Source organism: Lissotriton vulgaris, chromosome 3_1 (genome assembly GCF_964263255.1).
Source record: "Lissotriton vulgaris chromosome 3_1, aLisVul1.2, whole genome shotgun sequence".
NCBI classification, from domain to species: domain Eukaryota; kingdom Metazoa; phylum Chordata; class Amphibia; order Caudata; family Salamandridae; genus Lissotriton; species Lissotriton vulgaris.
In genome coordinates, this window is record NC_141689.1 from 1,619,960,937 (window position 1) to 1,619,976,598 (window position 15,662).

Here is a 15,662-nt window from a genome sequence, read left to right on the forward strand (position 1 = left end):
GCTCCTATAATAAACTGCATTTGGATTTTATTTCACTGGGGACTGATAATTATATCAAAGCAAGAGTTCACGATTTATTCGAGAGCCGACAGGAACTAATTTTTAAGACTTGCTTTCTTATAAATATACTCATTTAAAAATACGTTTTCAAATCCTCTAAAAATTTAGATACCCTTGACTTATGTAGGTTTCCCATTCTACTATTATGCCAATAGTAACGCATCATGTATTTTAGAAGTGACGAAGATCATTTGTACAATTTAATATGGACGACAATCTTTGCTTCGTATAATTTAACAACATATTTGGAAATTTTCCTTCATACCTGTCATTCCGTTTTTTCTATTTTATCTCTTGTCCTTTTCTCTCATTCTTTCCTCCTTTTAATTATTGTCATTATTACTAAATGGGATACCGCTTTTTATTTTGGTAGATATACTTCTATGTTTGTTTAATGAATATATGTTTGTGTTTTATTGTAATTGTGAAGAAGTTTTAAATTTCATTGGTACCCGTTTAGTTAAAAAATCAATATAGCAATTGGCATAAGAGTACTTTTTTGCCCAAACGTTTGTAAATATAATGTTTCTACTTTTATTTGTAGCAAATACTCCGCCACTCCCGTGGGAACTCAACAAAAGTAATCTTCCTGATCACCGACGGCTATTCCAATGGGGGCGACCCCAGGCCTGTTGCAATGGCCCTGCGGGAGCTTGGTGTGGAAATCTTCACCTTCGGAATATGGCAGGGGAACATCCGTGAGCTGCATGACATGGCCTCGCACCCCAAGGAGGAGCATTGCTACCTGCTGCACAACTTCGCAGAGTTTGAGGCTTTGGCTCGGAGAGCTCTCCATGAAGGTACCTAGAGCAATAGAAATTACAAAATCCTTGGTCAATCCTTGGTCAATTCTATCACCTAGCCCTTCCCTCTTGTGCAACCACTTTATAATGCCTAACTAATTACAATGAAGCAAAGGAAGGGTGAAATAGAGAAACAGAGGAATGTAAAGAAAGAGAAAGATTCAGAGTGTGTGAGAGAAAAAGCGAGAGAGAGAGAAAGAGGGCTGGTGAAGGAAAGAGAACTAGAGAGAGAGAGGAGGAATAGTTGAGATACTAAACGTAGACAAGGGAAAAAGAGGAACAGAGAAAGATGGATGGATAGATAGATAGATAGATAGATAGATAGATAGATAGATAGATAGATAGATAGATAGATAGATAGATAGATAGATAAAGCATTTTTGCACCAAAGTTTTATAGGAACAGAGGCAACAATTCTGAGCTCTGAGACGCTCATCTACTTTTCTCGTAAAGGAACTTTTCAATTTGACCCAAAAACATCATTTCTGACTTCTTGAGAATATGGGTTTGTATATATCAGGTTTTTTAGCGTGAATCTTGTTGTCTGAATTCACATGCTGTACATTATTCCACCACCTAGTGGTTGGGTCCAGAATTGTCTTGTTTTACTCTTTTCATTCATTATTTTGTGGGCGTTGTCGAGTCATCAACCATTTGGTGCCATGTCCCTGCTTGAATGACATAAGAGGTACAAAAGGGGGTGGTGATGGACGGAGCATCTGAATCAATCAAACACTCACACCCAGTCAAAAGATCTGGGTTTAATCCATCACTGTTCTTTACCCCACTCTGCCACCCCACTTCAGACATGGCTATATGCAAATCAATCTGACCCTGTGCCTCATGGGAACAGTCCAGCCCGAACTGCCAAGCCATGTCTTCCCTGGACCGGAAACAAGCTTCCGAGGACCGGTTTCTGGCATTCCAGCCGTCTTCAGCCCGGCTTGCTTGAATCCAGTGGCAAAGTGAGCAAGGGACTCACGTCTGAGCATACCCTGCTACACTTATGGCGGCCAAAAGCGGTACAAAAGCGGGTGGTGATGGACGGAGCATCTGAATCAATCAAACACTCACACCCAGTCAAAAGATCTCAGTTTAATCCATCACGTTCTTTAGCCCACTCTGCCACCCCAGTTCAGACATGGCTATATGCAAATCAGTCTGGCCCTGTGCCTCATGGGAACAGTGCAGCCCGAACTGCCAAGCCATGTATTCCCTGGACCGGAAACAAGCTTCTGAGGACCGGTTTCTGGCATTCCAGCCGTCTTCAGCCCGGCTTGCTTGAATCCAGTGAAAAAGTGAGCAAGGGACTCACGTCTGAACATACCCTGCCACACTTATGGTGGCCAAAAGCGGTACAAAAGGGGGTGGTGATGGACGGAGCATCTGAATCAATCAAACACTCACACCCAGTCAAAAGATCTGGGTTTAATCCATCACCGTTCTTTAGCCCACTCTGCCACCCCAGTTCAGACATGGCTATATGCAAATCAGTCTGACACTGTGCCTCATGGGAACAGTCCTGCCCAAACTGCCAAGCCATGTCTTCCCTGGACCGGAAACAAGCTTCCGAGGACCGGTTTCTGGCATTCGAGCCGTCTTCAGCCCGGCTTGCTTGAATCCAGTGGCAAAGTGCATCACCACCCCCTTTTGTACCGCTGAATGACATAAGATGCACACCGTAGAAACCCCTTGACATGGTTGCCATCTTCTGGTTCTTTTCTCTGCTGTTGGGTCTGGAAGCACAACTAAGGGCTCCAAAGCTAGATATTGGGGAAAAAACAGAAGCTTTCATCGAAAAATCAAAGAAGACCTCAAAGGTCAGAGGGTTTTTTAACCAGATTGCCTATCGACATTAATTATGGAGCACAAATGCACCGATACAAAATGAATAACATCAAGATATTTTGGAAAGAAAGACATTGGCCACGTGTGCTGGAGAATGATCAAGGGGTGTGGCGGACATTCCATTTAGTTTGTTCCCCAACTGCCACTGCAAATTTAAACTGAAGGAAAACACTTGGGGGCCCATTAGGATGGCGGGCAGACAAAGTCCACCCGCCACCGTAATGGTAAACGGGACCGACCGCCAGAGGTGCAGCGGTCCTGCTGTGCCTATTAGGATGCAACACCACCCTGGTGGTCGCAACCCGCATCCCGCATCCAGCATCCCGCATATTTAACATTGTGGCGACCCATACAAATCAATCAGCGAAGCAGAGGCAATTCAACAAGATGTTATGGCTGCTTTTGTTGCCCATAGCCACTCTTCTATTGCTTGCCTGATAAGCCCGGCTACTAAAACACTTGCTCGTAAATGCTTTAACAAACTTTGCTCTGTCTTTTGGTTGAACAGTGGGCTTGACAAGTGTAAGCCAGGGATACAATAAACTTATTTTCGATGAGTTTGGCTTGAATCGATAATGCATCTATGAGAAGTAGGTTCCTTTACAAAAAAGCTGTCCCAATCCTCTTTTTGCAGCAAATCAATTATCTTGACTCTGATAGAAAATAACACGTTGACCTATGAAAATTCGAACAAATGAGACACGTAGCTATTCCATAATTGTCCAGACAACCGTTTGAACACATTTGTACCAATTTATCAAATACTTCTATTGCGTTCAAATGAACTTTTCATTTAAAAAAATTAGAAATATTTATTAGCTTTAATATATATTCCATAGGTGTGCCAACTGTCACTCAGATCCATGGCTGCCACCTGATTCTTTTTAAGGCTTGAGTATGTGGCTTATTGCATATGCGCAGTTGGCTCAATTAAGCTATTGTGCTTATGGTACATTAGTACAATGGCGCTGTGTGACTGTGATAAAAATGTGTTAGTCATCATCATCAACATCATCATAGAGTCTTTATGTTGATTATAAAACCATAAAAGACAATACAATCAATTAAAAGTTACTTACATAAAAAATACTTTGTTAAGAAATAAATGAGCCATGACATTTGTCATGTTTGTTATATACAAGGGAACCCCATACAGTAGAACCTGGGGTAGAATGATAATTTTATAGAACAGTGGTTCGGAGTAGGCCTTATGCGGTCCTTTAAAGAAAACAGAGGGTGTTAGCGAGTATTTAATAAGTCGCTAGGGAGCATTGGTAGTAGGAAAAATTTGGAGTTTTTTATTTTTACTCTTTTCTCATAACAATATATAAAAATATATATACACTGTATTGCAGGTGCTCAGGTGAATAGTACGGTGCAGGACGTGACATAGGTGATCAAAGTGAACGAACTGTCACACACAACAAGGATAAAAACACACAACAATTATATACAATGGTACAAGTGAAATTCCTTGGGTAGGTCGACGGCGTTTCGATCTATATTGTTTTAGATCTTCATCAGGACAGTTGAGCCTCCTGAAACTTGCCAGTGGAGAGGGCAAGGATGGTCATTCGTGCAATACAGCTGGGCGGATGTCGCAGCTTTTCAAGGAATATAAACTTTTTGTTAGATTCCAGGCTTTTATTAGGGAATTCAAGTGGTGATTGTTCACTTCTATGTAGGAAAAATCCTATTTGAGAGAAAATTAGGTCAAAGCATAATCAGTATCGCTGCCAAAAGCGCATACGTCGCTATGGTAGGGAAAAGTGCCTGAAAGCAAATAATTGTGGGTTCACACAGCGCATTCGTCGCTATGGTTGAAGGGGGCGCCTGAAATTAATTGTTGCAGGTCGGTGCGGCAGGAAGGGGGTCCGAGTACCTCTTTACAGCAGCTCACAGGTGAGCTGCTGTAAAGAGGTACTCGGACCCCCTTCCTGCTTTCAGGCACTTTTCCCTACCATAGCAACGTATGCGCTTTTGGCAGCGATACTGATTATGTTTTGACCTAATTTTCTCTCAAATAGGATTTTTCCTACATAGAAGTGAACAATCACCACTTGAATTCCCTAATAAAAGCCTGGAATCTAACAAAAAGTTTATATTCCTTGAAAAGCTGCGACATCCGCCCAGCTGTATTGCACGAATGACCATCCTTGCCCTCTCCACTGGCAAGTTTCAGGAGGCTCAACTGTCCTGATGAAGATCTAAAACAATATAGATCGAAACGCCGTCGACCTACCCAAGGAATTTCAGTTGTACCATTGTATATAATTGTTGTGTGTTTTTATCCTTGTTGTGTGTGACAGTTCGTTCACTTTGATCACCTATGTCACGTCCTGCACCGTACTATTCACCTGAGCACCTGCAATACAGTGTATATATATTTTTATATATTGTTATGAGAAAAGAGTAAAAATAAAAAACTCCAAATTTTTCCTACTACCAATGCTCCCTAGCGACTTATTAAATACTCGCTAACACCCTCTGTTTTCTTTAAAGGACCGCATAAGGCCTACTCCGAACCACTGTTCCATAAAATTATGACATTTGTCATGACACTATAATATGGTTAAAATAAGTATTAAACTCCAATCCAGCGACTCTTGTGTTATAAAACAGTAGAAATACAAGAAATATAAAAATTTAAGATAGGATAAGCCACACGGCATCTACCCCGTTGTACAAAAATAAGACGGAATCATACTACCCACATCCACAAACAATTTATCAGTGTTCCCTAGGTTTATTAGCCATAATCATCCATACCCAACTCAGGAATTTAGCAATAGCAATAACAATAGATTCCTGGGTACATGTCTGTAACATCCTCAAGGCTTCGATGGCAACTCTCGTGCCAAGATTAGTTCAGGTGGGTTTGAGCCATTTCCTCTTTGGTGAGGTGTAGGACGGGCAGACAAATAATATATGGGGGATGGATTCTGGCTGAGCCAAGCATGGGGGGCACAGATCTGTTGTGGGTTTTTGCCTCTGCTAGTAAAAGCACTAATCGGCAGAGAACCTACCCTAAACTGGTGGTAGTGCTTCCTATCCAATGGTTTTGAAATGAAGCCCCAGTAGGGGTCAAACCCTGGCTCGTGCTTTATCAATAGGAAGTCTCTGGTCAAGGTAGGCCCTGTAATGGTAGAGAAGCGCTTATTTTTCACCAGCTCCATATAAACAGTCTTAAGCTTTTTTTTGAAGGGAAGGGGGTCGATTCAGGGTTCTCCCACAAATTACCCATCCCCATCTCTGTCAGGGTTTCTTTTATTTACTGCAGCCATCTGATCTTACTTAGGGTCCCAACTCCCCTGAAATCCAAGAGGGCTTTAGCATACAGTAACAGCTCAGGGGTGGCCCATAGCCGTCTCTAAAGGGCTATAGGCCTAAATAGAACTAGGTCCTCAATATGATGACATCCCAGATCCAAAAATAAGGACATCAGTGGAGTAGATTGCGGCAAACCTGATAACACCATCATAAATTTATTTTGAGCAATAACTAGTGGTGTGGTGTCCTCATGGCTCCATATTTCCACGCCATATAGGATAGCCTTACAACTTTAGTGTTGTAAATTTTAAAGGCAGGAGCTATAGGTTTGGTGAGTGAAAGCCTGTGTTCTTTTAGGAGGGCCCTAGCCAGCTGCACATGCTCCAGGGCAAGCATGTCGATCTGTGGCTTCCACTGCAGCTTCCTGTGTAAGGTTATCCCCAGGTAGGTAGACACATCAGTCTGCTCTAGAGCAACATCATTCATATAGACGTTGCCCTTAGTTGCTTTGGATTTGTGGAGAACCATAAATTTTGTCTTGTCCACATTAACTGCCACCTCATGATTGCGGCAGAACTCCTCGAAAAGGGAGAGAGGCACCTGTAACTCAGATTGAGTCTTAGATAAAATCAAGGTGTCATCCGCGAACATGCATAGGGGAAATTTCAGGCCCGCAAGAGTTGGTGCATCAGTGGGACATGTGAAATAATATTGCACTACTCGATAAATAAAGAAAACAGGGTAGGCGCAAGAACGCATCCTTGGCGCACACCCTTAGTCACCGGAAATGTATTCGTGACTTCTCCATGCATACCGCCTCTAACCTGAGTGTGATTGGAGTCATGCAGTTTAACTAACATGGCTAGCAGCTCCAAGGGCATCCCCACTTCTAAAAAGGCTCTCCACATTTTGTTCCGAGGAATAAGTCGAAAGTAGACTTCAAATCAATGAAAGTCGCGTATAACGTGCCCTCACCTAGGATAACAACCCTCCAGTAAATTATCACAAACCTAAGCACCTGGTCACTTGTGCTAGTGTGGGGGCAGAACCCTGCCCGCAGGGGTGATAATATCTTATAATTAAGGCTCCCGGATTTATGGTATTTTTTTTTTTTACATTTCCGTCTGTATTTATCCATATTTTTTTTTTGGTCATTTTTTCAGCATTTATCCATATTTATTTTGTCGTGAGAAAAAAAAGACACTGTAGCTAGTATTTATTCACATTTATTTAGGCAGGATACGCTCTCTCCTAACGCTTACCTTTATAGTATGGGCGCCAAACGCATTTAGAATGCAATAGGTCTCACATTTGCGAGAGTTTAAGCTATTGGCATTGTAAATGACAATGCCTTTTATTTTGGTTTCAAAAACAAGCCATAAATAAAAGGCATTGTCATTTACAATGCCAATAGCGCAAACTCTCGTAAATGCGAGACCTATTGCATTGCAAATGCTTGTTCAATTGGACACAGGACTGTGAGCAGACAGATACCTGCTGGGAATGTGGCCTACTATCCTTCGCTACACACTGGAGTAATCGTCAATGCCATCCCAGTAGCCTTGGGAGAGATATGATGCAAGGAGAACCTGACCTAAATCACCCTATGAAATCATACTGTATTCCAGCCACAGTCTCAGCAAGCCAGACAGGCATATTCTAAAGCCGTATAAGAATCCCTGAGAGCATTTCATCTTTTTGGTGGAACGGAAACCATTCACCCTTGTAGCGGACCACCTTTCTCTGCATTTAATTTGCAGAAATCCTAAAACGAAACTTCCCCTCACAATAGAAAGGCGGTGCCTCTGCCTACAGGGCTAGAAATAATTCACAGGTTCCACTTGGCAAAGGACTACACCGCACTCTCAGTGGCTGAAATTTCCTGAAAAATACCTGAGCTATGTAGTCAAGCCAGTCAAACCCTGTGCATCCAGAAAGGACGTGTTAATGCAAGCATCAATGAGTGGTCCAGCACAGCAGGCAGCCTCTCCGCTCCTGGACCATAAGCAGTGGGGGACTCACAGTGCGCCCACAGGCGGCACTTGCAGCCCCTTGGCACATCTCAAGTTCTTCAGGCACCCACTGACATACTGGCCAGCAGCCGCCTTGGACTCATTGTGAGAGAACACACATCTCCTACAACAGCAGGCTGAGGAGCCAGGCCGTGACGGCCGCCGAGGGACAGTGGCAACAAAACCTCCAATACACCAGAAAGTACGGGTTCCAGCTCTAAGATGCCCTTGTGGCGAAAAATGTGAGTGAATGTCACAAGTGGCAAAAACTGAGCCAGACTCTGGCACCAGAGACCTGCAAATGCCTGGCCTGACTCATGTGCTGAGGGGGGGGGGGGGCCTGCAGCTCACCCCCCCCCCCTGTGAAGTGATTAGCTTTGTGCATTTGTTTTCCCTTCATTTCTTTCAAGTGTGCATCCCGCCGCACCTCTGCTCCCACCAGGACAGCTCCAAGCCAGGATACTTAAACAAAAGGAGACCCTAATGACCAGAGCTCCCACTCTCCCTGCAGCCAATCACAATGCTGCAATGCAGCGCTGTGATTGATCTGAGAGACGTAACATGGCACTCAGCCAGGGGCTGAATGGGTGGGCATGTTCTCCATGCAAGCTGTAATGCAACCTGCATGCAGAAGGTGGAAAGTGCTCATGAGTGGTTTGGGCGGTCCGAAAGGGCCGACCAAACAGTCATTGCGCACTGAAGGAGGGTTTTACCACTCCTCTGGTGCTCTTCATCCCCGCTCCGCCATTTCACGCAAGCTGCTGCAGCACGAGGATAACATAAAATGATAATAACATTAGTTATTATCAATTTCTTTTCTTCTTTCTTTTGCTGCTCCCAGGCAATGGGGTGACGCTCCTTCGCCTTAGCCGAGGAGCTGCCACTGCCTGTGTCACAGAAGTGAGGCCTACAGGCTTACTCCCCATTTTAAAGTTCTGCTGCTGTATGCGTAACTCACCCCTTGGCTGACACCAGTTAGATGTGAAGTGCTGTACTGTGCAAAAGGGATAACTCTGCACTGGTTGCATGTGGTGTGAGTAAGGGTGCAGTACAGGGATAACGCAGTGCTGTGCAGTGCATACATTTGGAGCACATGTACTGGGTGTATGTGTACAAGCAAGAAGTGCCTTACATGAGAGATATAGTGCTGTGCAGTGCATGCATGAGGATGTGCATGTACTGTGTGCATGAAAACCTGCAAGAAATACAATAAATGAAGGGTGTAGTGTAGTGCTGCACATGCATGGGGAATGTGTGTGCTTAATGTATGTGTGTTTGTGGTGGCACAATAGATGCGGGTAACAGTGCTGGACAGTATGTGCCATGTGTGTATACACTGAGTGTTAGTGTGTCTATAATGGATCAATATATGGAGGATCCTGGGCTCCATTTTGGGAAGCCCAGGTACTGCAGTATGTACATCAAAAGAAGTAGAACTCCATCATAAACTTCAACGACTAAGACACAGAATCACATTTGGTGTCTGGAAATGGACTTTAAGAATGGGAGGTTGAGACCTCAAAAAGTGTCATTGAAACAGCCAGGTGGGCTGTTTGAGGAGGGGAAGCGCTGCAAGACAGCTGCATGTGACCAGTACCATGGGCCTAGTCCTGCTAGTCTCCCTGCTGGGTGAGGAGATATTGCCCCAGGGAAACCAAGGCCACCTGCTCTGGAGCCTGGAGCACCGGAACTTCCTGCTTGCCAAGACCAGTGTGCCCTCTGAAGAAGAGAGCATTGAAGGGAGCACAGGGCAATGGGGAGCCCTGTCAAGAGGGCTTCCGGTGCGAAGTATGATGAGACGGCTGCTGCAGGGACGGATGGTGACATTTGAAAGTGGTGGGGCGCAAACTGATTAGCATACTGCACCGTAGCGAGCGAGCCCGAACCCCATAAGGGCGGTTTGGGGCGGTTACCCTCCCCCCCAAGAAAACTTTGAAGAAAAATCGTGCATTTTCAAGCAAATTTGAGAAAGCAGGAAGGTTAATACAGCAACTGTGAAAGTGCAGTTATTACATCAATAGATGGCATAACATAGGTAGCTGCTTATTCAGTATAACCACATAGCTTCATACATTCCGTCCTATTACGCTCAGGTGCTGAATTCAGACTATAAGACTTTCATGAAAATCTCAGCTCTAAGAGTAGAAGAAGTTGCACAGCAGTTGGTAAACATAATGCAGCCAGGCGTCAGCCCATTTTGAAGCTCTCACAGTTGTATGCATTTCTGGGAAATACCTACGTAAGAGGGAGATGAAGCAATTGGCTCAGGATCACAACGTGACATTTAGTGGAAAGAGTGGGGTTTAGACCCAAAGTGAAAGTCTCAGGCTGCAGCTGACACGTGAGCCATGTCAGGTTGGAGTCTAAGCCCCTGCGCCGCGGCCTAGAAGCACCCCAGATCTCGGGCCCGGTTTGTTTGCACCTTGACATGGAGTGAGGTGGTCACCCTATTCGTGCGGCTGTCCTCGTCACGATGCTGCCTGAAGTCTAAAGAATGCCAGTGTTTCTCAACAAAGCAATCACACACGCACAGACCTCACATCATGATAATAATCAAACCTTGTTATTAACAGTTTACTTTTCTTCCTGTGTATTTACAAGCAGCATCACAGCTCAAGCCTTTTCCAACATTCTGGCTTCTTTGGACCGGAGACTGCAAGTGACTCTAACAAGAACCTTTCTGGAATCTGTAGTGTTGTGTAGTGTTGTGCCCTGCCCAAGAATGAAAATGATGCGAGTCAAAAAGTCACGACTGCTTTGATGATGTCACGCAAGACCTGGTGCCCCCTCTGACGCTATGAATAACTGACTGGGCGCTTGTAAATGGATCTGTGCTGCGGGCGGATTAACCCCTTAAAAACAATCTCCCGGATCCTGGATTATTCTTGCCATTGCCACCTACTATGTACCTATCCACCGCTCAATTGTATAGCACTCCCCTTTTCTAGATTTGTTGTGCTTTTTCTTTAGCGACTTTGGGGGATTACAAAAGACAGAAGAACGGCATTACTGTGTAAAACGAGGCTGCCTTCTGTGAACCCCTCCTTCAGATGTGTAATTTCCCCATGAGCGAGTCCTTGGCGAACCCTAGACACAATGGTAAATGAGGACAAAAAATTAGAGCAAATCTTTTGACATTAACCTTCATTTTCTCCTCCTGTCGGGACCCCGGCTTCTTAGGAATTAAATGAGCCACCTTATAGACATCCAGAGACTACGGTGCGTTTCCCAGGGCCACGAGGTGTGGCCGTGGACGGCACCTGCGGCCTGCTAATATTGTCCATCGTACTCGGAATGTTAGGGAGTAGTAGGGGGACGGATATTTCCGAGAACCTCGCGCCGCGCGTGTAACAATTAAAAAGATCCAGAGAGAGAGTAAAAGTAATTTAATGAGCACATGGACTCTAACGTGCATACCCCCCCCCCCCCCATTGCTGCATGCTGTAGCTGACTCTGGCGACTGGACCTCCTAAACAAGTCAGTGGGGAAATTCAGGGAAAGATCATACCATTTCCTCATACAAGCTCTGCTTAACCAGGTGGCAAACAAAGTTCCTTGGCACACTCTAGAGGGGTTCAAACAGCGTTGTTTGTTGTGAAATTCAAAGAGTGACTGACTTGATGCTGCTTGACACAATTTTGCATGACGTGGAACATGTCGTATTAAGGCCCCTTAATTACTGAACTATGAAGTGGTAGCTTTTTTGAAATGTGTTCGTCTGATCCAGGATGAATATGTTCACTCCCTTATTGCGTCAAATGAGACGCCTTAATCTATTGCTATACACTGTAGAACATATATTTCAATGTGGTATACATCCATTTAGGGTCAATCATGCGATAGTGCCATCAGTGATTGCAGCATAAGTTACTTGAAAATCTCACTACTGGGCCTATTTGAAAATTTCCTGGATGGCACGCGCCACTTCACGTCCCTGTAGGCATTTTCTGCCGTTCAACATAATTTCTCAAGAATACAATATACAAGACAACATGTTTCACATTAGCCAATGCTTTTTACCCCCGCGTACCTAGCATAAATGTATTTATGTAAACTGGCACCTTAACCGTGATTAATTAAAACAATGTTTCATCTTCGTTATTTAATGTAATTCTTTTAATTGAAGTTTAATCGTACACAATATTTGGAAGAATTTTAATTGACATTTGCAGTAATTAATTCGCCAGCATTGCCACTTTGTCTGAGGAATTAAAAAAAATTATTTTGATCTTAGAGATTGGCCAACCTCTGCTGTGAAGTGCCTGCTGGGAGCATTTCATCATCCTACCGACCCCTCCTGCTGATCAGAGCTCTGCCTTGTGAGGCGCGGGAGTGGAGGGGTGGGGGGTTGCGAGGACTTGTTCTTACAGTCGTAAATCGCATTCCTAATGTATTCCATTACCAAATTTACCACCGAGCAAATGGGGCACCACAGACCCCCACTGACACCACCCACCACCGTCCACAGACCAATGATTGAGAGCATCCCCTCCTACAAGGCCAAAGAAAGGCTATTGTGGTTGCCACAGGCATACTATACTTAACTTAAGTTAACTTGAATGAAACGGTTAACCACCTGAAGGCTCTGCGTACTGAGTGAATCATTCATTGATACTAATACTATACTATTACTCACTATTGTGCAAGCAAGAGATGATGACGATCGACGACTGAGTCAGAGTGAGACTCGAGAGATTGAAGCCACAGGGCACAGGCTGAAGGCAGGCTGGCTGAGTGATGCGCACAGTGCAGACACCACTAGGCGAGTCCCAGGGCCCCAGAGACTAGAGAGAACCGGATCCCGCCTGCCATTCGACGTCAGCAGCGCCGCGCGCCGCAAAATGGCCAATCACTGCATGACTACATGAAGTCAGACACAGTGATTGGCCATTATGCAGTGCGGCAGAGCAGCAGTGTGCACCACCCAAGCGTGGAATCCAATAGTGGATTGCCCTGCCCTGCTGCGCGGTGACCGGCCAATCCTGGCGCTGCATGCAGCGCCAGGATTGGCTAGGGGGGCACACTGACTGCTCACCCTCTCGCCCTTCCTAACGCTGGGGGCTGCTGCCAGGCTAAACCAGCACCCCCCTGGTCACTCTCTATGGGTGGGAACCTAAATGGGCATGCTCGGTCTAGTTTCAGCCCCAAGCTTCACTTGCGCGCTAGGGGTAGCTGTCTCTGCTGCTGCAGCCCTGCTGTCACTCAAGCAGTGCACTCCCGCAAAACTCGGGTGCTGCCCGGATTCCAGGCGGTGCTCCGGCTCGGCGCTTAAATAAATTACTCATGGCGATTATTTTTCAAGTACAACAGTGTTTATTATTTGCCTTGCAGCCGCGGGTCCATGTGGGCTAGTGGGGCTACGCCCCTACGCCCCAATGGACGCACCACGGCTGGGCTGCTGCACTGATCGGGTTGCTGCCCATGTGGAGAGCAAAGTGGGTGACGCCTGCATGCCAGGTGAGGGCTGCCGTGATGAAAGCAGTGAGTGGAATGCTCTGCGGAAAGAATGAATCCTGCGCTGCATCATTGCAGTGACCCTCTATGTCAGGAGAGGCCACCTTACATGTTATTGCTGCCAACGCGGGCCGAACCATATGCAGAACTTAGCGGTGACCCCATATGCCAGGAAGGACTGCCATTGTACCGTCTGCCGTGCGGTAACGGCTGCCGATTCATTTGGAAGTGTTGCGGCAACTGTGAGGCCCAGGCCCTCGTTCAAGAGCTGTGAATGTGTGTGACCCGTGGGTCAGCAGAAGCCCGATCTACTCCAATCGACTTACGAGGACACTGTGGGTGCATCGGTACATCGCTGGGATACAGATCAGGAGCATTGGAATCAACCCCCTCCCAATTTCGGAGCGCATTACTTACAGTGCAGGAGGAGCACCGGAGTGCCTTTGATCACTGCTGAAGCCAGCAGTGTAAGTTCAAGAAGAGCCTGCACTTGCAGGGTGCTGCTGTGACTCCCTCGTGCAGACAGACTGACCACGCAGGACTGGAGACTTGCAAGTCCCCACTGAAGGGGCACATACTGAGACACAAAAGCTTTCTCGCTGCTGGAGCGGGTAAGACTGGTTAAGGGCCTACAGGATCCAGGGGGACTTGTGCTAAGTGTGGTGCGGCGCCAAAGACACTTTTGACTATTTTCTATCAGCCGTAGTGGAGTCTTGAGTTAAGGCGTAGTAATAAGCATTCCCTGGATGTGGCCACCAGTCAGTGAGGAATAACCCCTTCCCCATTATGGGGAGCAGAAGGGATAAGGATTTGCCAGTGAAACACTAGAGCCCCAACCTCAAGGGGAATTTTGTTACTGCTTATGAATGTCATATTCTTTCTGTTAATGCATAGACATAGAAATAAAATTCTTCTTTTTATTATAAAAATATGTGTTTGACTGGACATTGATTTATTGATACTGCTGTGATCTCTTTCATTTATGAGTCGTGTTCATTAATCTATCGGACAGCTCCTCTGCTAATGCAGAAGAGCGTCACTCCTTTGCTTTCTGAGCAGGAAAAATAAAATTTTAATAATGTCATTATTGTCCTTTTATTATTCTTTGCTACAGGGCTAGGTTAGGGTGGGCAGGGCTCAGGTCACAGGGGTTGGAGTGGTGGGCATGCTCTGAGTGTGCATGACTGTTTGGCCAGCAGTCTTGGGCCGGCCAAACAATCATGCACACTTTGCCTGTTCCCCTGCAGGCTGTAATACACAGCCTGGTGGGGAGCATGAAAGGGGTCCCAGTCCCTGTCTGAGCATCGAGCCACAGCACTCAAACCAATCACAACTCTGCATTGCAGTGTTGTGATTGGCTTTGGGGAGCCTGTGTGCTTCCTACTTCTGGGACCGAAGCTGAGGAGAGAAGTCAGCTGTGAGAGGGTAAGTAGTTAATTCTTTTTTCCCCTGCCACCGTCCCCCCCACCCCGCCAGCTGCCACTGATCTGTATCTACACTTTTCACCAAGAGAACCTGTGACTGCCTGTCCACAGCTACCACTGAGAGTCAAATGCAGATGGGGTACTTGGCCCAGTTCAGAATTCATTGCCGGGTCCCGAGACATCAGCAGTACAAAGGCCTCAATCACCACGGTTGGGCCCAGTAACCCCTACGTGGCCCTCTGAAAGGGATTCTGGTAAATGTAATGTTCCCGGGTTTACACTACGTGATGGCTGCCTGGTGAATTGTGTGCTGTGCTCAACTGTGCGTCCTCTGTATCTGTCAAACACTATCTACAGTCACTCCTTTAGAAAGAGGGGCCCTTTCCTGAAGTGCAGGCGCGCCGTGTAAGAGTGGATGTCTGACAAATCACTCCCATTGAGCTGGAGAACAATAAACATCTGTTACTCAATGCCAAGATACCCTGCGAGGTGAATGAGCACTTTATAAATGCACGTTATGTTATCTGATGTTACTTTCAGAGGGTGTGATGAAGGGACCCCCTTCACTTTAATGTGGGAATCTGAGAGCGTTCTCACTGTGTCTGCCAGGCCCCTCGACAAAAACCAGAGGTGGGATTGTTCTCACAAACATCCAGGCAGCCCTGACCGAGCCGTATGGATGGGCGCCAACAAGAACTGTAGCCACCCAGGGGACCACCCAGCGAGCCTCGAGTCGGGGTTTCCTCTGGAAGGCGAGACTGGCCTTGTCTCCTGGTCTGTAATGGGACAAA

General features: G+C 45.9%; 1 protein-coding gene across 2 annotated transcripts in view; it reads left to right on the forward strand.

Moving 5' to 3' along the window:
• The window catches only part of SVEP1 (sushi, von Willebrand factor type A, EGF and pentraxin domain containing 1), a 1,018,759-nt gene that overhangs the window by 178,694 nt on the left and 824,403 nt on the right, over window positions 1-15,662 (forward strand). For both annotated transcript variants that reach the window (XM_086962106.1, XM_086962105.1), the window contains exon 2: window positions 605-860. In XM_086962106.1, coding sequence (XP_086818232.1) covers window positions 605-860 — 256 coding nt within the window. The remainder of the gene's footprint in view (window positions 1-604; window positions 861-15,662) is intronic.